This window comes from Ascaphus truei, unplaced genomic scaffold (assembly GCF_040206685.1).
Source record: "Ascaphus truei isolate aAscTru1 unplaced genomic scaffold, aAscTru1.hap1 HAP1_SCAFFOLD_1305, whole genome shotgun sequence".
NCBI classification, from domain to species: domain Eukaryota; kingdom Metazoa; phylum Chordata; class Amphibia; order Anura; family Ascaphidae; genus Ascaphus; species Ascaphus truei.
In genome coordinates, this window is record NW_027454181.1 from 66,180 (window position 1) to 89,415 (window position 23,236).

At 57.1% G+C, this 23,236-nt stretch overlaps 1 protein-coding gene across 1 annotated transcript in view; it reads right to left on the minus strand.

Annotated features, from left to right (window-relative positions):
* Window positions 1-9,819: 9,819 nt before the first annotated feature.
* Window positions 9,820-23,236, minus strand: part of LOC142475653 (uncharacterized) — a 14,110-nt gene continuing 693 nt past the window's right edge. The window contains exons 2-3 of the mRNA XM_075581425.1: window positions 19,059-19,168; window positions 9,820-12,532 (exon numbers count right to left, since the gene is read on the minus strand). Coding sequence (XP_075437540.1) covers window positions 10,771-12,532; window positions 19,059-19,075 — 1,779 coding nt within the window. The 5' untranslated portion in view covers window positions 19,076-19,168 and the 3' untranslated portion in view covers window positions 9,820-10,770. The remainder of the gene's footprint in view (window positions 12,533-19,058; window positions 19,169-23,236) is intronic.

The following is a 23,236-nucleotide window of genomic DNA, read 5'->3' on the forward strand; positions in this document are numbered from 1 at the left end:
AACCAAGAGAGCCAGCGGACCAGATGGCCTTCTGCAAGAGATGCTGAAGTATAGCAACCCATCTATACAAGAAGCAATACTGAAAATGTTCAACCTGGTCCTCACTACCGGCTACTTCCCTGAACGGTGGGACTGATAACCCCTATCCACAAGAAAGGAGACAGGCTGGACCCATCTAATTACAGAGGCGCCTGTGTCAGCAGCACCCCGGGGAAACTGTTCTACTGCAGAATCCTCACCTTCCTGACAGAGCAGAGTGTACTGAGTAAGAGCCAGACAGGCTTCCTGCCAAACCCCTGCACCACGGATCTCATCTACATCCTACACCACCGCACCACGGATCTCATCTACATCCTACACCACCGCACCACAGATCTCATCTACATCCTACACCACCGCACCACGGATCTCATCTACATCCTACACCACCGCACCACGGATCTCATCTACATCCTACACCACCGCACCACAGATCTCATCTACACCCTACACCACCGCACCACGGATCACATCTACATCCTACACCACCGCACCACGGATCACATCTACACCCTACACCACCGCACCACGGATCACATCTACACCCTACACCACAGATCTCATCTACACCCTACGCCATCGCACCACGGATTACATCTACACCCTACACCACCGCACCACGGATCTCATCTACACCCTACACAACGGATCTCATCTACACCATACACCACCGCACCACGGATTACATCTACACCCTACACCACCGCACCACGGATCCCATCTACACCCTACACCACCGCACCACGGATCTCATCTACATCCTACACCACCGCACCACGAATCCCATCTACATCCTACACCACCGCACCACGGATCCCATCTACACCCTACAACACCGCACCACGGATCTCATCTACACCATACACCACCGCACCACAGATCTCATCTACACCCAACACCACCGCACCACGGATCCCATCTACACCCTACACAGCCTGATTAATAAGCACGTCCACAACACAAACAAGGGCAAAATCTTTGCTTGCTTTGTGGACTTCAAAAAGGCCTTCGACTCCATCTGGCATCCAGGCCTATTGCTGAAAATACTAGAGAGCGGAATAGGGGGGAGAACATACGACACCATCAAAAGTATGTACTCTGAAAACAAATGCTGCGTGAAAGTCAATAACAAAAGGACAGACTTCTTCCATCAAGGCCGTGGAGTTAGACAGGGCTGCAGCCTGAGTCCCACACTTTGTAACATCTACATCAATGAGCTCGCAGCAGCCCTAGTATCTTCCTCAGCACCTGGGCTCAACTTGGCTGGAACTGAGATTAAGTCTCTACTATACGCAGACGACCTGCTCCGGCTGTCTCCAACAGAACAAGGCCTCCAACAGAAACTGGCAATACTAGAAAAATTCAGCCAGACCTGGGCACTCTGTGTGAACCTAGAAAAAACCAGAATAATGGTATTCCAGAAAAAATATAAAAAACATCCAACCATATCACAATTCACACTGGACGACAATGCACTGGAACAGACAGCGAGCTGCACATACCTTGGTCTAACAATCAGCTCATCAAGGAAATTCAGCCTGGCCATAAATACACTGAAGGAGAAGGCCCAAAGAGCATTTTATGCAATAAGGAAACAGCCGTACCACCTCAAACCACCAATAAGAATCTGGATGGAAATATTCAACAGCATCATCACACCCATCCTTCTGTATGGCAGCGAGGTGTGGGGCCCTGTAACATACCCAGACTCCAGACACCCATCCTTCTGTATTGCAGCGAGGTGTGGGGCCCTGTAACATACCCAGACATCCACACACCCATCCTTCTGTATTGCAGCGAGGTGTGGGGCCCTGTAACATACCCAGACCCCACACACCCATCCTTCTGTATTGCAGCGAGGTGTGGGGCCCTGTAACATACCCAGACCCCACACACCCATCCTTCTGCATGGCAGCGAGGTGTGGGGCCCTGTAACATACCCAGACCCCACACACCCATCCTTCTGTATGGCAGCGAGGTGTGGGGCCCTGTAACATACCCAGACCCCACACACCCATCCTTCTGTATGGCAGCGAGGTGTGGGGCCCTGTAACATACCCAGGCCCCACACACCCATCCTTCTGTATGGCAGCGAGGTGTGGGGCCCTGTAACATACCCCCACACACCCATCCTTCTGTATGGCAGCGAGGTGTGGGGCCCTGTAACATACCCAGACTCCACACACCCATCCTTCTGTATGGCAGCGAGGTGTGGGGCCCTGTAACATACCCAGACTCCACACAGTCATCCTTCTGTATGGCAGCGAGGTGTGGGGCCCTGTAACATACCCAGACTCCACACACCCATCCTTCTGTATGGCAGCGAGTTGTAGGGTCCTGTAACATACCCAGACCCCACACACCCATCCTTCTGTATGGCAGCGAGGTGTGGGGCTCTGTAACATACCCAGACTCCTCACACCCATCCTTCTGTATGGCAGCGAGGTGTGGGGCCCTGTGACATACCCAGACCCCACACACCCATCCTTCTGTATGGCAGCGAGGTGTGGGGCCCTGTAACATACTGAGACTCCACAAAATGGGATACCAGCCCAACAGAAATACTGCATCTGGAATTCTGCAAACACCTTCTCCAAGTACACAGGAGAACATGAAACAATGCATGCCGGGCTGAGCTGGGCCGCTTTCCTCTACTGCTCACTGTACAGAAGAGAGCACTGACATTCTGGGCTCACCTAAACACCAGCCATCCACAGTCTTACTGCCACAGAGCAATGCGAAGCCAGGACCTCCTCACTAAACCCTGTGCCATCAAACAACTTGTCTTCTCACTCCAACAAAACCCCACACAGATCACCAGCTTGCAGAAAAACATCAACTCAATCGCCAGCGAAATGAAGAAGCAGTATGTGACTATGGGAGAAAATTATATCCAGCGCTCAAAGAAGCGGGAGACCTAACACAGACTACAGAGAGAATACACTCTGGCACCCTACCTACTGAAGGTAAATAACCCAAAGCAGAGACAGACCTTGTGCCAGTACTGAATGAGCGCCCACAGCCTGGAAATAGAAACAGGCAGACACAGACAAAACTGGAAGCCCCGGGAGATGAGGCTGTGCCAGCGATGTGAGCTAGGAGAGGTGTGTGAGACACCGGCAGACACAGACAGAACTGGAAGCCCAGGGAGATGAGGCTGTGCCAGCGATGTGAGCTAGGAGAGGTGTGTGAGAGACACAGGCAGACACAGACAGAACTGGAAGCCCCGGGAGATGAGACTGTGCCAGCGATGTGAGCTAGGAGAGGTGTGTGAGAGACACACAGGCAGACACAGACAGAACTGGAAGCCCCGGGAGATGAGACTGTGCCAGCGATGTGAGCTAAGAGAGGTGTGTGAGAGATACAGGCAGAACTGGAAGCTCCGGGAGATGAGACTGTGCCAGCGATGTGAGCTAGGAGAGGTGTGTGAGAGACACAGACAGAACTGGAAGCCCCGGGAAGTGAGACTGTGCCAGCGATGTGAGCTAGGAGAGGTGTGAGAGAGACACAGGCAGACACAGACAGAACTGGAAGCCCCGGGAGGTGAGACTGTGCCAGCGATGTGAGCTAGGAGAGGTGTGTGAGAGACACAGGCAGACACAGACAGAACTGGAAGCCCCGGGAGATGAGACTGTGCCAGCGATATGAGCTAGGAGAGTGTGTGAGAGACACAGGCAGACACAGACAGAACTGGAAGCCCCGGGAGATGAGACTGTGCCAGCAATGTGAGCTAGGAGCAGTGTGTGTGAGAGACACAGACAGAACTGGAAGCCCCGGGAGGTGAGACTGTGCCAGCGATGTGAGAGAGGAGAAGTGTGTGAGAGACACAGACAGAACTGGAAGCCCCGGGAGATGAGACTGTGCCAGCGATATGAGCTAGGAGAGGTGTGTGGGAGACACAGGCAGACAGACAGAACTGGAAGCCCCGGGAGATGAGACTGTGCCAGTGATGTGAGCTAGGAGAGTGTGTGTGTGAGAGACACAGACAGAACTGGAAGCCCCGGGAGATGAGACTGTGCCAGCGATATGAGCTAGGAGAGTGTGTGAGAGGACACAGGCAGACACAGACAGAACTGGAAGCCCCGGGAGATGAGACTGTGCCAGCAATGTGAGCTAGGAGAGTGTGTGTGAGAGACACAGACAGAACTGGAAGCCCCGGGAGGTGAGACTGTGCCAGCGATGTGAGAGAGGAGAAGTGTGTGAGAGACACAGACAGAACTGGAAGCCCGGGAGATGAGACTGTGCCAGCGATGTGAGCTAGGAGAGGTGTGAGAGGAGAGACAGACACAGACAGAACTGGAAGCCCCGGGATATGAGACTGTGCCAGCGATATGAGTTAGGAGAGGTGTGAGAGACACAGGCAGACACAGATAGAACTGGAAGCCCCGGGATATGAGACTGTGCCAGCGATGTGAGCTAGGAGAGGTGTGTGAGAGACACAGGCAGACACAGACAGAACTGGAAGCCCCGGGAGATGAGACTGTGCCAGCGATGTGAGCTAGGAGAGTGTGTGTGAGAGACACAGACAGAACTGGAAGCCCCGGGAGATGAGACTGTGCCAGCGATGTGAGCTAGGAGAGGTGTGAGAGAGAGACAGACACAGACAGAACTGGAAGACCCGGGAGATGAGACTGTGCCAGCGAAATGAGTTAGGAGAGGTGTGTGTGTGAGACACAGGCAGACTGACAGAACTGGAAGCCCCGGGAGATGAGACTGTGCTAGTGATGTGAGCTAGGAGAGGTGTGTGAGAGACACAGGCAGACACAGACAGAACTGGAAGCCCCGGGAGATGAGACTGTGCCAGCGATGTGAGCTAGGAGAGGTGTATGAGAGAGACCGGCAGACACAGACAGAACTGGAAGCCCCGGGAGATGAGACTGTGCCAGAGATGTGAGCTAGTAGAGCTGTGTGAGAGACACAGACAGAACTGGAAGCCCTGGTAGGTGAGACTGTGCCAGCGGTGTGAGCTAGGAGAGGTGTGTGAGAGACACAGACAGACACAGACAGGAAATGGATCTTTACAGTAAGGGCAGTTACAGTGCAGGATTCATTCCCCATGGAGACGGTGAGGGCAGATACAGGAGATGTGTGTAAGGAAAGGGATCTTTACAGTACGGGAAGTTACAGTGCGGGATTCATTCCCAATGGAGACTGTGAGGGCAGATACAGGAGATATGTGTAAGGAAAGGGATCTTTACAGTAAGGGCAGTTACAGTGCGGGACACATTCCCCATGGAGACTGTGAGGGCAGATACAGGAGATATGTGTAAGGAAAGGGATCTTTACAGTAAGGGCAGTTACAGTGCGGGACTCATTCCCCATGGAGACTGTGAGGGCAGATACAGGAGATATGTGTAAGGAAAGGGATATTTACAGTAAGGGCAGTTACAGTGCGGGACTCATTCCCCATGGAGACTGTGAGGGCAGATACAGGAGATATGTGTAAGGAAAGGGATCTTTACAGTAAGGGCAGTTACAGTGCAGGATTCATTCCCCATGGAGACTGTGAGGGCAGATACAGGAGATATGTGTAAGGAAAGGGATATTTACAGTAAGGGCAGTTACAGCGCGGGACTCATTCCCCATGGAGACTGTGAGGGCAGATACAGGAGATATGTGTAAGGAAAGGGATCTTTACAGTAAGGGCAGTTACAGTGCGGGATTCATTCCCCATGGAGACTGTGAGGGCAGATACAGGAGATGTGTGTAAGGAAAGGGATCTTTACAGTAAGGGCAGTTACAGCGCGGGACTCATTCCCCATGGAGACTGTGAGGGCAGATACAGGAGATATGTGTAAGGAAAGGGATCTTTACAGTAAGGGCAGTTACAGTGCGGGACTCATTCCCCATGGAGACTGAGGGCAGATACAGGAGATATGTGTAAGGAAAGGTTGGACCCCTTGTTAGACAGGAAAGGTATACAGGGATATACCTAATAAGTAACATGGGAGGGACGGTGACCCAGGGAGAAAGCTGGTGGCCATTACTGGGGTCAGGAAGGAATATATTCCCCTTATGAACACTACGCCCAATATTGGGATGTATTTGGTAACCCTTACATCGCAGTATTAATACTACAGTACACAGAGCCCTGCGCAGTGCACGGGTTAAGGAGCACGGAGTATGAATAATAGATACTCCCTGAGTATGTTTCCTATCTGCGAGAGCTGCATTCATTATTAATCCCCGGGCTCTGATCTCCCTGCAGTACCTGGGGTGGGTACAGACTGTATACGGGGGGAAAAGTGGGGCTGCGGTAACCCTTTCACTGCCGGGGGGAAGCCACCGCCACACGCAACAGACTCCGTCGTGCCACCTTGCCTGGGTTCAACGAGGCACCCCGGGAGTTGCGTTATCCGGAAGCGGGAACCCTTCCGCTCAGGTCCCGCGAGCCTTATTGGCTCCGGTAGAGAAAGGGGGGTTTGCTGCATAACGCAATGAGGTATCTACGGTTACTCTATTGCCAACCCCCCCCCCCCGAGTGCCTTATTGCCCCTTGCAGTGATATGAGAGTATTTAGGGAGAGTATTATTTGAGGAGGGGGTATCACGTCTCAGCCCCTGAGTGCCTTATTGCCCCAGGCAGTGATATGGTATATTACACACTGCAGAGTATATAGGGAGGTAGTTGGGGGGGGGAGGGGTGTCTCCTGAGTGCCTTATTGCCCCAGGCAGTGATATGGTATATTACACACTGCAGAGTATATAGGGAGGTAGTTGGGGGGGAGGGGTGTCTCCTGAGTGCCTTATTGCCCCAGGCAGTGATATGGTATATTACACACTGCAGAGTATATAGGGAGGTAGTTGGGGGGGAGGGGTGTCTCCTGAGTGCCTTATTGCCCCAGGCAGTGATATGGTATATTACACACTGCAGAGTATATAGGGAGGTAGTTGGGGGGGGTGTCTCCTGAGTGCCTTATTGCCCCCGGCAGTGATATGGTATATTACACACTGCAGAGTATATAGGGAGATAGTTGGGGGGGGGGGGGTGTCTCCTGAGTGCCTTATTGCCCCAGGCAGTGATATGGTATATTACACACTGCAGATTATAAAGGGAGGTAGTTGGGGGGGAGGGGTGTCTCCTGAGTGCCTTATTGCCCCAGGCAGTGATATGGTATATTACACACTGCAGAGTATATAGGGAGGTAGTTGGGGGGGGGGGGGGGGGGGTGTCTCCTGAGTGCCTTATTGCCCCAGGCAGTGATATGGTATATTTTACACTGCAGAGTATATAGGGGGGTAGTTGGGGGGGGGAGGGGTGTCTCCTGAGTGCCTTATTGCCCCAGGCAGTGATATGGTATATTACACACTGCAGAGCATATAGGGAGGTAGTTGTGGGTGTCTCCTGAGTGCCTTATTGCCCCAGGCAGTGATATGGTATATTACACACTGCAGAGTATATAGGGAGGTAGTTGGGGGGGGGGGGGGGGTGTCTCCTGAGTGCCTTATTGCCCCAGGCAGTGATATGGTATATTTTACACTGCAGAGTATATAGGGGGGTAGTTGGGGGGGGAGGGGTGTCTCCTGAGTGCCTTATTGCCCCAGGCAGTGATATGGTATATTACACACTGCAGAGCATATAGGGAGGTAGTTGTGGGTGTCTCCTGAGTGCCTTATTGCCCCAGGCAGGGATGCTGTAGGAATAAAACCCTGCAGCTGACATACGAGGGGGCAGAATGAGCGCACACAGGGGCGCCTCTGTCCTGGGGCGGATAATGGGGACACTGCCCAGCTCACAGGACACATTTTGTAATGTTCCCCCTTCCCCCCCCCCCCCGTCTCCTAATAATGGGGCTAGTATCCTCTGGGTCACAGAATGACGGGCGGGGTTCGGAATGTGGAAGAGTGAAAGGGTTAACCCCACCCACGCGATAATATAATGCATCTCCCATCAACTGTTGCATGTAAAAAGGTAACCTAACTCAGGCAGTGCCTGGCTGCAGTGTATGACCTGGAACAGACGTGTGTGTGTGTATATATATATATATCATCTTCAGGAACACAACTCCATATACTGTATACACACAGAATCTTAGTGTGTGTGTGTGTGTGTGTGTGTGTGTGTGTATGCACACCTCTGCATTATGGTTTGTTTGTGAAATGTATACTGTAGTGTGTTTATATACACACTGCTTCAGATTGTGCATGTAGGAACACAACTCTATATACTGTAACACACACACACACACACACACACACACACACAGCTCCATATACTGTAACACACACACGCTGTTGCTGTGCATACAGCACTATATACTGTAACACACACACACACACACACTGTTGCTGTGCATACAGCTCCATATACTGTAACACACACACTGTTGCTGTGCATACAGCTCCATATACTGTAACACACACACACTGTTGCTGTGCATACAGCACTATATACTGTAACACACACTGTTGCTGTGCATACAGCTCCATATACTGTAACACACACACGCTGTTGCTGTGCATACAGCTCTATATACTGTAACACACACACACACACACTGTTGCTGTGCATACAGCTCCATATACTGTAACACACACACACGCTGTTGCTGTGCATACAGCACTATATACTGTAACACACACACACACACACACACACACACACACACACACACACACCGCTGTTGCTGTACATATCGCTGGTTTGCCTTCATGTGTGAATACACAAATCCATACACACACCAGTGCGTGTTTTAATTGACAGCTCGTCACTTTGCAATAGGCTGTGCGTTTGTGTTAACACACAACATCACACACCCTGCGCATACTCTACAGCAGGAGCGGCCAACTCCTGTTCTCAAGGGCCACCGACAGAACAGGTGTTAGAGATTTCCCTGCTTCAGCACGGGTGGCTCAATCAGTCCCCAGCTTCAGCACAGGTAGCTCAATCAGTCCCCAGCTTCAGCACAGGTGGCTCAATCAGTCCCCAGCTTCAGCACAGGTGGCTCAATCAGTCCCCAGCTTCAGCACAGGTGGTGTAGCCTTCGACCGAGCCGCCTGTGCTGAAGCAGGGATATCCTGAAGCACCTGACCTGTTGGCGGCCCTTGAGGACAGGAGCTGCCCGCCCCCCCCCGCGGCCCTACAGAAACAAGACACGAGTCCCGCTGAAAAATCCACAATATCGTTTTATTTCCACAAGGTTATAAAAACAACACAACAACACAACACAACCCGCTTCCGTACAAGAACACACACATTGTGAGGTAGAAATGTTACCAGGGCCGGAGAGATGCCCCCCCACTGCCGCGCCGGCCACGTGAGGGGAGGCCATGTGCGGGGAGGCCCGTGGTCCGTGTCCCAAATATAAAAATACATTAAAAAAAAAGAAGGGTCAAAAATGGCTCCGTTATAAAAAGAGGTTAGAGTCAGCCAGGGTTATACTCACTACTGCCATACAGAACATGTGCATTACGAGGGTCTCTGGGAAGGCTACTTTGGGACGGTCCCACGTAGGGGCAAAGTGACCTAATGGCAGGGACGTGTTTAATGGGTTAAAGGGTCAGTCCCACGTAGGGACAAAGTGACCTAATGACAGGGACTTGTGTAATGGGTTAAAGGGTCAGTCCCACGTAGGGGCAAAGTGATCTAATGACAGGGACGTGTTTAATGGGTTAAAGGGTCAGTCCCACGTAGGGGCAAAGTGACCTAATGACAGGGACGTGTTTAATGGGTTAAAGGGTCAGTCCCACGTAGGGGCAAAGTGACCTAATGACAGGGACGTGTTTAATGGGTTAAAGGGTCAGTCCCACGTAGGGGCAAAGTGACCTAATGACAGTGATCAGGTCACTTTGCCCCTACGTGGGCCTTACCCTTTAACCCATTAAACACGTCCCTGTCATTAGGTCACTTTGGGAACATGTAGGGCTCAGTGTTTTGCTCCTGGCAGGACGGGACAAGACACATTAATACTGGAAGTCCGACAGGCCATTAAGAGCCATTAAGATGCAGGTAAAAGCTTTGGGCAGACAGAGCGCGCACACACTATTATCCATCCCGGAAAGGGAGCCAGGGAGAGACAGGAGGGAGAGAGAGAGACAGGAGGAGGGGGAGAGACAGGAGGGGGGGAGAGACAGGAGGGGGGGGAGAGAGACAGGAGGAGAGGGGAGAGACAGGAGGAGAGAGACAGGCACGAGTATAGGAGAAGAGACACAGAAAGAGAGAAATACTTACAAATAGGAAAGGTGGTGGGGGGAGAAGGAAGAGAGAGGGAGAAGGAGAGAGAAGGGGGGGTGGAGAGAGAGAGAAGGGGGAGTGGAGAAAGAGAAGGGGGGTGGAGAGAGAGAGAGAAGGGGGGTTGGAGAGAGAGAGAGAAGGGGGGTTGGAGAGAGAGGGAGAAGGGGGGTTGGAGAGAGAGAGAGAAGGGGGGTTGGAGAGAGAGATAAGGGGGGTTGGAGAGAGAATGGGGGGTGGAGAGAGAGAGAAGGGGGGTGGAGAGAGAGAGAGAAGGGGGTTGGAGAGAGAGAAGGGGGGGAAAGAGATGGGGGAGGAAAGAGAGAAACATGGAGAGACAGACACAGGGGGAGGGGGGGAGACAGAGTGACAGACACGAGGGGTTTTCAGGTAACCCTGTGCGTGCTATATTACACACTTAGCCCCTCTGGTGAAACATCTTCGGGGGGGTCGAGGTTTTGATGAGTTCCAGCTCCGGGGGTTAGGGTGAATTCCCCCCATCACCCAGTCAGGTATCCCAGCCTCCAAGAAGGGTGCCACGTATGGGGGCGTGCCACGGCCTCAGCCCGTGTACGGCAACGGAGGGTCCCGGGGCGCCTCTCTGCCCCCCCCCTCCCTCACGGCTCTAGGTCCTGGGCCAGCACGGAGTTCAGCCGCGACCCGTACCCGCTGTTCCCCAGGCTGACCCGAGCCGCCCGGAGGTTGCCCAACTCCAGGGTGCGCCCGGCGGCCTCCGGAGGGCCCGGCCACAGCTGGGCGTCCCAGTCCGACTCCGAGGAGAAGCTGCCCAGGGGGAGCTCGGAGACGGGGGGGCGCCGAGACGCCGCCACCCTGCCGCCACAATCCGCCCACACGGGGGACGGCGGCTGGGGTCCGTGGTTGGGAAGCGGGCAGAATACCCACACGGGCAGCGTGGGGGGGCCGCCTCTTGGCGGGCGGGGGGCTGGGAGACTGGCGGTGTTTGCGTTTCTCCGGCGCGGGCCGGCCCCGCGCACTTTCTGCTGGCTGGTGGGGCAGCGGGCGGGAGGTAGCCTGAGGGGCCGCCGGGCACAAGTTGGCGAAGGACACCCAGGAGGGGGTGAGGCTTTGGTAGTGTCCTGGCTGCGAGTACCAAGGTGCCAAGGTCAGCTGGCATAGAGTCATACCGCTGATGCCACACGGCTGTGTGTGTACCTCGCCCGCGGCACCACCTGTGTGCAACTCCGCGGGTATCTCGCCTGCGGCACCACCTGTGTGCAACTCCGCGGGTACCTCGCCCGCCATGCCCTGTAACTGCCGCTCCGCGGGTATCTCGCCCGCCATGTCCTGTAACTGCCGCTCTGCGGGTATCTCGCCCGCCATGCCTTGTAACTCCGCGGGTATCTCGCCCGCGATGCCCTGTAACTGCCGCTCCGCGGGTATCTCGCCCGCCATGCCCTGTAACTGCCCCTCTGCGGGTATCTCGCCCGCCATGCCTTGTAACTCCGCAGGCATCTCGCCCGCCATGCCCTGTAACTGCCACTCTGCGGGTATCTCGCCCGCCATGCCTTGTAACTCCGCGGGTACCTCGCCCGCCATGCCCTGTAACTGCCGCTCCGCGGGTATCTCGCCCGCCATGCCCTGTAACTGCAACTCCGAGGGTATCTCGCCCACCATGCCCTGTAACTCCGCGGGTACCTCGCCCAACATGCCCTGTAACTGCCGCTCCGTGGGTATCTCGCCCTCCATGCCCTGTAACTCCGCGGGTATCTCGCCCGCCATGCCCTGTAACTCCGCGGGTATCTCGCCCGCCATGCCCTGTAACTGCAGCTCCGCGGGTACCTCGCCCGCCATGCCCTGTAACTCCGCGGGTACCTCGCCCGCCATGTCCTGTAACTGCAGCTCCGCGTGTAACCTTCCCAGGGCGTCATCGAACTGCAGTCGCGCATGCGCCCACCCCACCGCGTCGGTGCACACTGCAACCGCGGCCTGACCCTCCGTGACAACCCACTGCATGTTGGTACGCGCGTACCGTGCCATCTCGGCACCAACGCGTTTCACGTGCAGCTTCTCCGCCGTCTCAGCACCAGCACAGCCCGGCCCTGCCCGAATCTCCCCACCAGCGAAACCCAAGCCTGCGTCTCCAGCCCCAACGCAGCCCGCCTCCGGGTGGGCCTCTCTCGAGTTCTCACTGCAAATGCGCCGGCATCCCGCAACCTCAACGTCCACCGCCTCCCGTTCAGCCTCCGCGGGGATGCAGCCCAACTCCTCAGCGACCAACGGCAGCTCCCCGCCCGCGAAGCCGGCAAACGCAGTCACGGAGGAGCCCTGCGCGTCCATCTCGGATCCTGTGGCAAGCACCGACCTGGGGGAGGGGGGGGAGAAGAGAGGGAAACGGGAGGCAGGATTAATAGGGGGGCCCATGGGAGAGGAGAGGTCCCCTTCCTCCGTTCCGATGTGCGACAATGTTACCCTGTTGAACAAAGAGCCGTACAGAGACTGGACTGTGCAGTGGACCCCAACGCAGTTCGCATAACGCCGACAGTGACACCTCTAAACGATGACCCAATCTGAGATGTCACGGTCTTGACTATTATTAAAATGATGGTCTCTCTCTGTCTTTGTGTCTCTGTGAGCGCGCGTCTCTGTCTCTCTCTCGTTTTGAGCTTCCTGCCACAAGCAACATGGCCGCTTCAGGCCCCCCAAGGCGGAGCTTCCACCTTTTTTTTTTTTTACCCGCCTACCCTCATCCACCCGGCGGCCGACTGGCTCGCAAAGCGGGCGGGGCCCGATTACACGGCGAGAACGTACTTTTCAACTTAACTTTATTGACAAAAAAACAAAAACATGTTACGAGAGGCGAGTTTTAAGGTTGGACTTCAAGGATTAATACCATGCTAATAATATATGGGGAACCCCCTCTAGGAAGACCCCTAAAGGGAACACCCCACCTCTCCTTACAGCATGGTCCCTTCCCGTCTCCCGTTTCCTCCCACACTTCTCCTGTGCTTGGTCTCTGCGAGGGCTTGGAACGCGGGACGCGCTTCGGGGCGCCATCGACGGACGGGGGTTCCATCGAAGTTCTTCAGATGTTTATTGCGCGGCCGCACGACGAGAACGCAACTAATAAAGCGCCCATTAAAAAAAAAAAAAACTCCGGAAGTGAAACCCGGCGGCCTTCATGTAACCCCCCCAAAAGCGTTGCAGCCCCCCATCCAGTATTCAAAGGGTGTAATAACGCTACGGTGCCAGTAGGGGGGGGGGGGTAAAATCTCCACCATCTAGCCGGTGACCCTACACGGGTAATAGGGCCGTGAGCTTTATAGGGTCATCAAGTTAAGGCTTCAATGCTAGCTTGGGTTAAGAAAAAAAAACCCTAAATCCGAGTGGTAATAGGTTGGCGGAGGTCCAAGGGTTGCCAGGAGACCCCATCTGTAGGGTCTCCCGGATAAAACCTACACGGGCGCCGCTTCGGTAAGCAGGCACCGCAGGGGTTAGGTGGTACGAGCGCGCATACTCCATACTCTCAGGCAGCAACGGGTTACAGGGTCTGGGCTACCAGCCACAGGAGATGGGCAGCAGCCAAGTAAGCCATTAGTATAAATCAAGCTGCCCGGCAGGAGAGAGGGGGGGGGGGGGAGAGAGATTCAGGGAGAGGGAGGAGAGGACTCGTGGGAGAGGCGTTAGTGGTGAGGTGTAAGTGTAGGATCGTCCCACGCGTCCGCACCCCGGAACGGCGAGAACGTCCGGCAGTAAGCGTTAACACGTTCCGTGCAGAGCCAGAACTGCGATATAGATATATAACAAAAATACAGAAAGGTGCTTCCCTAACCTGGCTTTTAGCCACAGACTCCTGTGTATATCAGTATTGAGACCTGAGGAAGAGAGGAGAACGCCCGAAAGCTTGTCCTAAGGCATAAATTGTTAGTCCCAATAAAAAGGGTATCACCTAATACTGAAGTACATACATACATACCTATAAAAAAAAATGTGTGTATGTGTATATATATATAAATATGCAAATATAGCTGTGTGCTCATCTGCATGTCTTAGACAGGTCTGCAACCCCACCTTTCCACATTATCACCCAGCATACAGCACTTCCACTGCAGCAAGGGATTCTGGGAAATGACATGCAAATGAGCACAGTGTCACTTTTTGCCTCAATAACCATTTTTAACATGGTTCCCTATAGGCTTAAGCTTGCTGCATGGTCACAGCTTTGAGCACAGCCAGGGTTAAGGTGCATACCCAGAAAACCACTATATATATATATATATATATATATATATATATATATATATATACACACACACACACACACACACACACACACACACACACACACACACACACACACACACACACACACACACACACACACACACACACACACACACACGTGTGTGTGCGTGTACAGGTGCGCGCATAGGTATGCGCTCGTGTGCATAGGTGTGCGGGCCACTAAGAGGTCAGGTGTTCAGAATATCCCTGCTTCAGCACAGGTGGCTCAATCAGCGGCTCAGTCGAAGGCTGCACTTCCTGTGCTGAAGCCGGGATGGATTGAGCCACCTCCTGTCCAGCCCCTTTATAGGGAGTTGGGGGGGGGGTGAAAGTTAAAAACCTCCGCGGCTCCCACAACTTGACCACATTAGCCGTGAACGGACAGGGGTAGTGGTCACCCTCCGAGGTCCGACCCACGCAGGAGCCTCTCCCCCACCCATCCCGAGCTACAATCCATCTGGGGGTAACATATGGGTGAATTTGGGACATACTCCAAGATCCTTCAGCAACAGCATGTCCCAGACACTTTCCCCCCCCCCCATAACCCGCTGCCAAGCGCCTCCCGACGCCAAGACGCGAGGAGACAGCTCGGTACCGAGGGTAAACACAACGTTCGGCAAGCGCCAAAGGGAAGTCACGGAAACGAAAACCCACCGGCCAAGGACAAAAAACCAGGACAAGTACAAAACCAACAGATGTCCCAACCAATCGGCCCGACTTGGCCAAACACCCAAATGCTGATGGATGGCAGATCACCGACAACGGTTAACCTCTGACCTACGACAGCCGGAAAAGCAGGAAACGGCGGCGCGAGGAGCTACCCGCGCCTATCTGAACAAGCTCCTCACCCCGACCACACGCAGCGCTTATCATCTGAGATCTGACTCCCACAGACTGTTCATGGTCCCAAGGATCAGCAAAGTATCCGGCCGCTCTTCCTTCTCTTACCGGGCACCCCAAAACTGGAACAGTCTGCCGGAGACTCTCACATCCACCACCAGGCTAAGTTCTTTCATAACTAAAGCTGTCTCACATTTTAACCTGGTCTGTAACTGTTACATACGCCTATAACATATATTATCTGTTACTGTTACATACGCCTATAATATATATTATCTGTAACTGTAACATACGCCTATAATATATATTATCTGTAACTGTGCATGCAATGTCTTGTATATAATGTATAACCCGGCTCACGTGAGGTAACTCAATGTATTACTTCCTGGTAACACATTTGATAAACACCACCACACACACCACACACACCACACACACCACACACACCACACACACCACACACAGCGCATCTTCGGACATCCGACAGTTTGTCCGCTCCGTTACAACGTACGCCAGCACGCCGACGCGATTTCCCCATCCTATTGTTACAAGGTATTCTTTCATGTTATTGGTGTTAACGTTCCCTAATTTCTCGCTGTGCACCACCCCGACTCGCGTTCCGCTCAATGTCGTCTTCTCTCTACCCCCTTTGTATCTAATGCCCTCTCCCGCCTTAAATCTTTATCACTGACTGCCCCTCACCTCTGGAATGCCCTTCCCCTCAGTACCCGACTAGCACCCTCTCTATCCACCTTTCAGACCCACCTTAAGACACACTTGCTTAAAGAAGCATATGAATAGCACTGTGGATATTCTGAACACGATACATAAACCTCGGCCCCCTGCAGACGCACTTACCAGAACTCCCTCCTACTGTCTCTGTACGTTCTCCCTACCTACCAATTAGACTGTAAGCTCCTCGGGGCAGGGACTCCTCTTCGCAATGAAGCGCTTATTCCCATGATCTGTTATTTGCATTATTTCTTATTTATATGATTGTCACTGCGGTGAAGCGCTATGTACATTAATGGCGCTATATAATAAATAAAGACATACATACATCTAACATTAATAGCCAATTCATTAATGCAATGACCCTATTTCGGTTTGATTGGCACGGCGATCGTTTGGAGGGGGGGGGGGACACAGAATTTAGGCGTCATTACGAATGTTATTTTTGGGTATTAAAGGTATGTCAAAAAATAGAAAGCGTTTTATGGTGTGCAGCATAGGAACGGAAGGACGCTTAATACATGCGCCAAATTATTTTCGGAGAGATTTATTGAAAGACGAGTCGCTGAAAGTATCCCGGCGTCGCTCGGGGATGCAAAGAACACCCCCAAAATACTGAGGTTTATAAATGGGCCCGTAATTTTTTTTTGGGGGGGGCTTTCTTCATGCGAAATTCTCTGAGGTCCTGAAGTATGCGATCGAGAGCCTCTGCCGCAGGGGGTGGAGCCAACGCCAGTGCTCAAGGGACACCAACAGGCCAGGCATTAGGGAAATCCCTGCTTCAGCACAGGTGGCTCACAAATGGATGGGAGATGCACGCTGGGTATTACCCAAAGACGTGTGGAGAGATGCACGCTGGGTATTACCCAAAGACGTATGCAGAGATGCATGCTGGGTATTACCCAAAGACGTACGGAGAGATGCACGCTGGGTATTACCCAAAGACGTATGCAGAGATGCACGCTGGGTATTACCCAAAGACGTGTGGAGAGATGCACGCTGGGTATTACCCAAAGACGTATGCAGAGATGCATGCTGGGTATTACCCAAAGACGTACGGAGAGATGCACGCTGGTAATTACCCAAAGACGTGTGGAGAGATGCATGCTGGGTATTACCCAAAGACGTACGGAGAGATGCACGCTGGGTATTACCCAAAGACGTACGGAGAGATGCACGCTGGGTATTACCCAAAGACGTGTGGAGAGATGCAGCTGGGTATTACCCAAAGACGTATGGAGAGATGCACGCTGGGTATTACCCAAAGACGTACGGAGAGATGCACGCTGGGTATTACCCAAAGACGTATGGAGAGATGCACGCTGGGTATTACCCAAAGACGTATGGAGAGATGCACGCTGGGTATTACCCAAAGACGTATGGAGAGATGCACGCTGGGTATTACCCAAAGACGTATGGAGAGATGCACGCTGGGTATTACCCGGAGAGACAGGAAAAAGAATGAATGGGGTCGAAAGCAAACACAAGTCTCTGACATCCTCACACGGGGTGGGGTGGGGGGGGGGAGGAATTAAAATGGCGGTGGGCCGGACACATCACAAGAAGAAATGACCATCATTGGACAAAGATGGAACCCGGCTGGATTCCGAGAGATTATAAGATTGAAGACGACCCAAAAGTAAGATGGGAGGATGGGATGGGGGAATGTGGGGAAGCGACGTGGAGAAGAGAGGCTGTAACCGCAGGACCTGGGAGATCACTGGAGAGACTTCATCCAGCAGTGGGGAGAGACGGGCTGGAGAGGATGGGATGGGGGAATGTGGGGAAGCGACGTGGAGAAGAGAGGCTGTAACCGCAGGACCTGGGAGATCACTGGGGAGGCTTCATCCAGCAGTGGGGAGACACGGGCTGGGGAGGATGGGATGGGGGAATGTGGGGAAGCGACGTGGAGAAGAGAGGCTGTAACCGCAGGACCTGGGAGATCACTGGGGAGGCTTCATCCAGCAGTGGGGAGACACGGGCTGGAGAGGATGGGAATAGGGAATGTGTGGGAGCGACGTGGAGAAGAGAGGCTGTAACCGCAGGACCTGGGAGATCACTGGTGGGGCTTCATCAAGCAGTGGGGAGACACGGGCTGGAGAGGATGGCATGAGGGAATGTGTGGGAGCGACGTGGAGAAGAGAGGCTGTAACCGCAGGACCTGGGAGATCACTGGTGGGGCTTCATCAAGCAGTGGGGAGACACGGGCTGGAGAGGATGGGATGAGGGAATGTGTGGGAGTGATGTGGAGAAGAGAGGCTGTAACCGCAGGACCTGGGAGATCACTGGGGAGGCTTCATCCAGCAGTGGGGAGACGGGCTGGAGAGGATAGGATGAGGGAATGTGTGGGAGCGACGTGGAGAAGAGGCTGTAACCGCAGGACCTGGGAGATCACTGGGGAGGCTTCATCCAGCAGTGGGGAGACACGGGCTGGGGAGGATGGGATGAGGGAATGTGTGGGAGCGACGTGGAGAAGAGAGGCTGTAACCGCAGGACCTGGGAGATCACTGGGGAGGCTTCATCCAGCAGTGGGGAGACACGGGCTGGGGAGGATGGGATGAGGGAATGTGTGGGAGCGACGTGGAGAAGAGAGGCTGTAACCGCAGGACCTGGGAGGTCACTGGGGAGGCCTCATCCAGCAGCGGGGAGACACGGGCTGGGGAGGATGGGATGAGGGAATGTGTGGGAGCGACGTGGAGAAGAGAGGCTGTAACCGCAGGACCTGTGAGATCACTGGGGAGGCTTCATCCAGCAGTGGGGAGACACGGGCTGGAGAGGATGGGATGAGGGAATGTGTGGGAGCGACGTGGGGAAGAGAGGCTGTAACCGCAGGACCTGGGGGATCACTGGGGAGACCTCATCCAGCAGTGGGGAGACACGGACTGGAGAGGATAGGATGAGGGAATGTGTGGGAGCGACGTGGAGAAGAGAGGCTGTAACTGCAGGACCTGGGAGATCACTGGGGAGGCTTCATCCAGCAGTGGGGAGACACGGGCTGGGGAGGATGATATATAAAATACACACACAGCACCCACCTGGGAGGCAGCTCCATGAGGTCACAGGTGAGCCGGGCTATGAGGTCATCAATGACTGCGTAATGCGAGGACTTGTGAGCGAAGCGTTGGTGCGGCTCACTGACCAAGTGCTGGAGCGGGAAGGAAGAGATCAGCGCTGTGCAGGCCTCCTTGTACCCCCCCCACCACCTCATTACGAGGGGGTCCCCGTCATGAACCACATTGCTCCCCCTAACCTCGCTGAGTTTATCTGTGCCCCTCAACTCGCTCAGCTCCTCCATGCCCTCCCTCCCCTGTGCCCCCCTCCCTCCCCGAGCTCCTCCGTGCCCCCCTCACCTCGCCGAGCTCCTCCGTGCCCCCCTCACCTCCCCGAGCTCCTGCCCCCCTCGCCGAGCTCCTCCGTGCCCCCCTCACCTCGCTGAGCTCCTCCGTGCCCCCCTCCCCGAGCTCCTCCGTGCCCCCCTCCCCGAGCTCCTCCGTGCTCCACCTCGCTGAGCTCCTCCGTGCCCCCCTCACCTCGCCGAGCTCCTCCGTGCCCCCCTCACCTCGCTGAGCTCCTCCGTGCCCCCCTCCCCGAGCTCCTCCGTGCCCCCCTCCCCGAGCTCCTCCGTGCTCCACCTCGCTGAGCTCCTCCGTGCCCCCCTCACCTCGCAGAGCTCCTCCGTGCCCCCCTCCCCGAGCTCCTCCGTGCCCCCCTCACCTCGCTGAGCTCTTCTGTGCTCCCCCTCACCTCCCTGAGCTCCTCCGTGCCCCCCTCACCTGCCGAGCTCCTCCGTGCCCCCCTCACTTGCTGAGCTCCTCCGTGCTCCCCCTCACCTGCCGAGCTCCTCCGTGCTCCCCGTCACCTCGCCGAGCTCTTCCGTGCCCCCCTCACCTCGCTGAGCTCCTCTGTGCCCCCCTCACCTGCCGAGCTCCTCCTCACCTCGCCGAGCTCTTCCGTGCCCCCCTCACCTCGCCGAGCTCCTCCGTGCCCCCCTCCCCGAGCTCCTCCGTGCCCCCCTCACCTCGCTGAGCTCTTCTGTGCTCCCCCTCACCTCCCTGAGCTCCTCCGTGCCCCCCTCACCTGCCGAGCTCCTCCGTGCCCCCCTCACTTGCTGAGCTCCTCCGTGCTCCCCCTCACCTGCCGAGCTCCTCCGTGCTCCCCGTCACCTCGCCGAGCTCTTCCGTGCCCCCCTCACCTCGCTGAGCTCCTCTGTGCCCCCCTCACCTGCCGAGCTCCTCCTCACCTCGCCGAGCTCTTCCGTGCCCCACTCACCTCGCCGAGCTCCTCCGTGCTCCCCCTCACCTCGCCGAGCTCCTCCGTGCCCCCCTCACCTCGCCGAGCTCCTCCGTGCCCCCTTCACCTCCCCGAGCTCCTCCGTGCCCCCTCACCTCGCTGAGCTCCTCCGTGCCCCCTCACCTCGCTGAGCTCCTCCGTGCCCCCCTCACCTGCCGAGCTCCTCCGTGCCCCCCACACTTGCTGAGCTCCTCCGTGCTCCCCCTCACCTGCCGAGCTCCTCCGTGCTCCCCCTCACCTCGCCGAGCTCTTCCGTGCCCCCCTCACCTCGCTGAGCTCCTCCGTGCCCCCCTCACCTGCCGAGCTCCTCCTCACCTCGCCGAGCTCTTCCGTGCCCCCCTCACCTCGCCGAGCTCCTCCGTGCTCCCCCTCACCTCGCCGAGCTCCTCCGTGCTCCCCCTCACCTCGCCGAGCTCCTCCGTGCCCCCCTCACCTCGCCGAGCTCCTCCGTGCCCCCCTCACCTCGCCGAGCTCCTCCGTGCCCCCCTCACCTCGCCGAGCTCCTCCGTGCCCCCTCACCTCGCTGAGCTCCTCCGTGCCCCCTCACCTCGCTGAGCTCCTCCGTGCCCCCCTCACCTGCCGAGCTCCTCCGTGCCCCCCTCACCTGCCGAGCTCCTCCGTGCCCCCCTCACTTGCTGAGCTCCTCCGTGCCCCCCTCACCTGCCGAGCTCCTCCTCACCTCGCCGAGCTCTTCTGTGCCCCCCTCACCTCGCCGAGCTCCTCCGTGCTCCCCCTCACCTCGCCGAGCTCCTCCGTGCTCCCCCTCACCTCGCCGAGCTCCTCCGTGCCCCCCTCACCTCGCCGAGCTCATCCGTGCCCCCTTCACCTCCCCGAGCTCCTCCGTGCCCCCTCACCTCGCTGAGCTCCTCCGTGCCCCCTTCACCTCCCCGAGCTCCTCCGTGCCCCCCTCACCTCGCCGAGCTCCTCCGTGCCCCCCTCACCTCACCGAGCTCCTCCGTGCCCCCTTCACCTCCCCGAGCTCCTCCGTGCCCCCCTCACCTCGCCGAGCTCCTCCGTGCCCCCCTCACCTCCCTGAGCTCCTCCGTGCCCCCCTCACCTGCCGAGCTCCTCCGTGCCCCCCTCACTTGCTGAGCTCCTCCGTGCCCCCCTCACCTCACCGAGCTCCTCCGTGCTCCCCGTCACCTCGCCGAGCTCTTCCGTGCCCCCCTCACCTCGCTGAGCTCCTCTGTGCCCCCCTCACCTGCCGAGCTCCTCCTCACCTCGCCGAGCTCTTCCGTGCCCCCCTCACCTCGCCGAGCTCCTCCGTGCCCCCCTCCCCGAGCTCCTCCGTGCCCCCCTCACCTCGCTGAGCTCTTCTGTGCTCCCCCTCACCTCCCTGAGCTCCTCCGTGCCCCCCTCACCTGCCGAGCTCCTCCGTGCCCCCCTCACTTGCTGAGCTCCTCCGTGCTCCCCCTCACCTGCCGAGCTCCTCCGTGCTCCCCGTCACCTCGCCGAGCTCTTCCGTGCCCCCCTCACCTCGCTGAGCTCCTCTGTGCCCCCCTCACCTGCCGAGCTCCTCCTCACCTCGCCGAGCTCTTCCGTGCCCCACTCACCTCGCCGAGCTCCTCCGTGCTCCCCCTCACCTCGCCGAGCTCCTCCGTGCCCCCCTCACCTCGCCGAGCTCCTCCGTGCCCCCTTCACCTCCCCGAGCTCCTCCGTGCCCCCTCACCTCGCTGAGCTCCTCCGTGCCCCCTCACCTCGCTGAGCTCCTCCGTGCCCCCCTCACCTGCCGAGCTCCTCCGTGCCCCCCACACTTGCTGAGCTCCTCCGTGCTCCCCCTCACCTGCCGAGCTCCTCCGTGCTCCCCCTCACCTCGCCGAGCTCTTCCGTGCCCCCCTCACCTCGCTGAGCTCCTCCGTGCCCCCCTCACCTGCCGAGCTCCTCCTCACCTCGCCGAGCTCTTCCGTGCCCCCCTCACCTCGCCGAGCTCCTCCGTGCTCCCCCTCACCTCGCCGAGCTCCTCCGTGCTCCCCCTCACCTCGCCGAGCTCCTCCGTGCCCCCCTCACCTCGCCGAGCTCCTCCGTGCCCCCCTCACCTCGCCGAGCTCCTCCGTGCCCCCCTCACCTCGCCGAGCTCCTCCGTGCCCCCTCACCTCGCTGAGCTCCTCCGTGCCCCCTCACCTCGCTGAGCTCCTCCGTGCCCCCCTCACCTGCCGAGCTCCTCCGTGCCCCCCTCACCTGCCGAGCTCCTCCGTGCCCCCCTCACTTGCTGAGCTCCTCCGTGCCCCCCTCACCTGCCGAGCTCCTCCTCACCTCGCCGAGCTCTTCTGTGCCCCCCTCACCTCGCCGAGCTCCTCCGTGTTCCCCCTCACCTCGCCGAGCTCCTCCGTGCTCCCCCTCACCTCGCCGAGCTCCTCCGTGCCCCCCTCACCTCGCCGAGCTCATCCGTGCCCCCTTCACCTCCCCGAGCTCCTCCGTGCCCCCTCACCTCGCTGAGCTCCTCCGTGCCCCCTTCACCTCCCCGAGCTCCTCCGTGCCCCCCTCACCTCGCCGAGCTCCTCCGTGCCCCCCTCACCTCACCGAGCTCCTCCGTGCCCCCCTCACCGAGCCGAGCTCCTCCGTGCCCCCCTCACCTCGCTGAGCTCCTCCGTGCCCCCCTCACCTCGCCGAGCTCTTCCGTGCCCCCCTCACCTCGCTGAGCTCCTCCGTGCCCCCCTCACCTCGCCGAGCGCCTCCGTGCCCCCCTCACCTCGTCGAGCTCCTCTGTGCTCCCCCTCCCCTCGCTGAGCTCCTCCGTGCCCCCCTCACCTCGCTGAGCTCCTCCGTGCCCCCCTCACCTCCCCGAGCTCCTGCCCCCCTCACCTCGCTGAGCTCCTCCGTGCCCCCCTCACCTCGCTGAGCTCCTCCGTGCCCCCCTCACCTCCCCGAGCTCCTCCGTGCCCCCTCCCCTCGCCGAGCTCCTCCGTGCTCCCCCTCCCCTCGC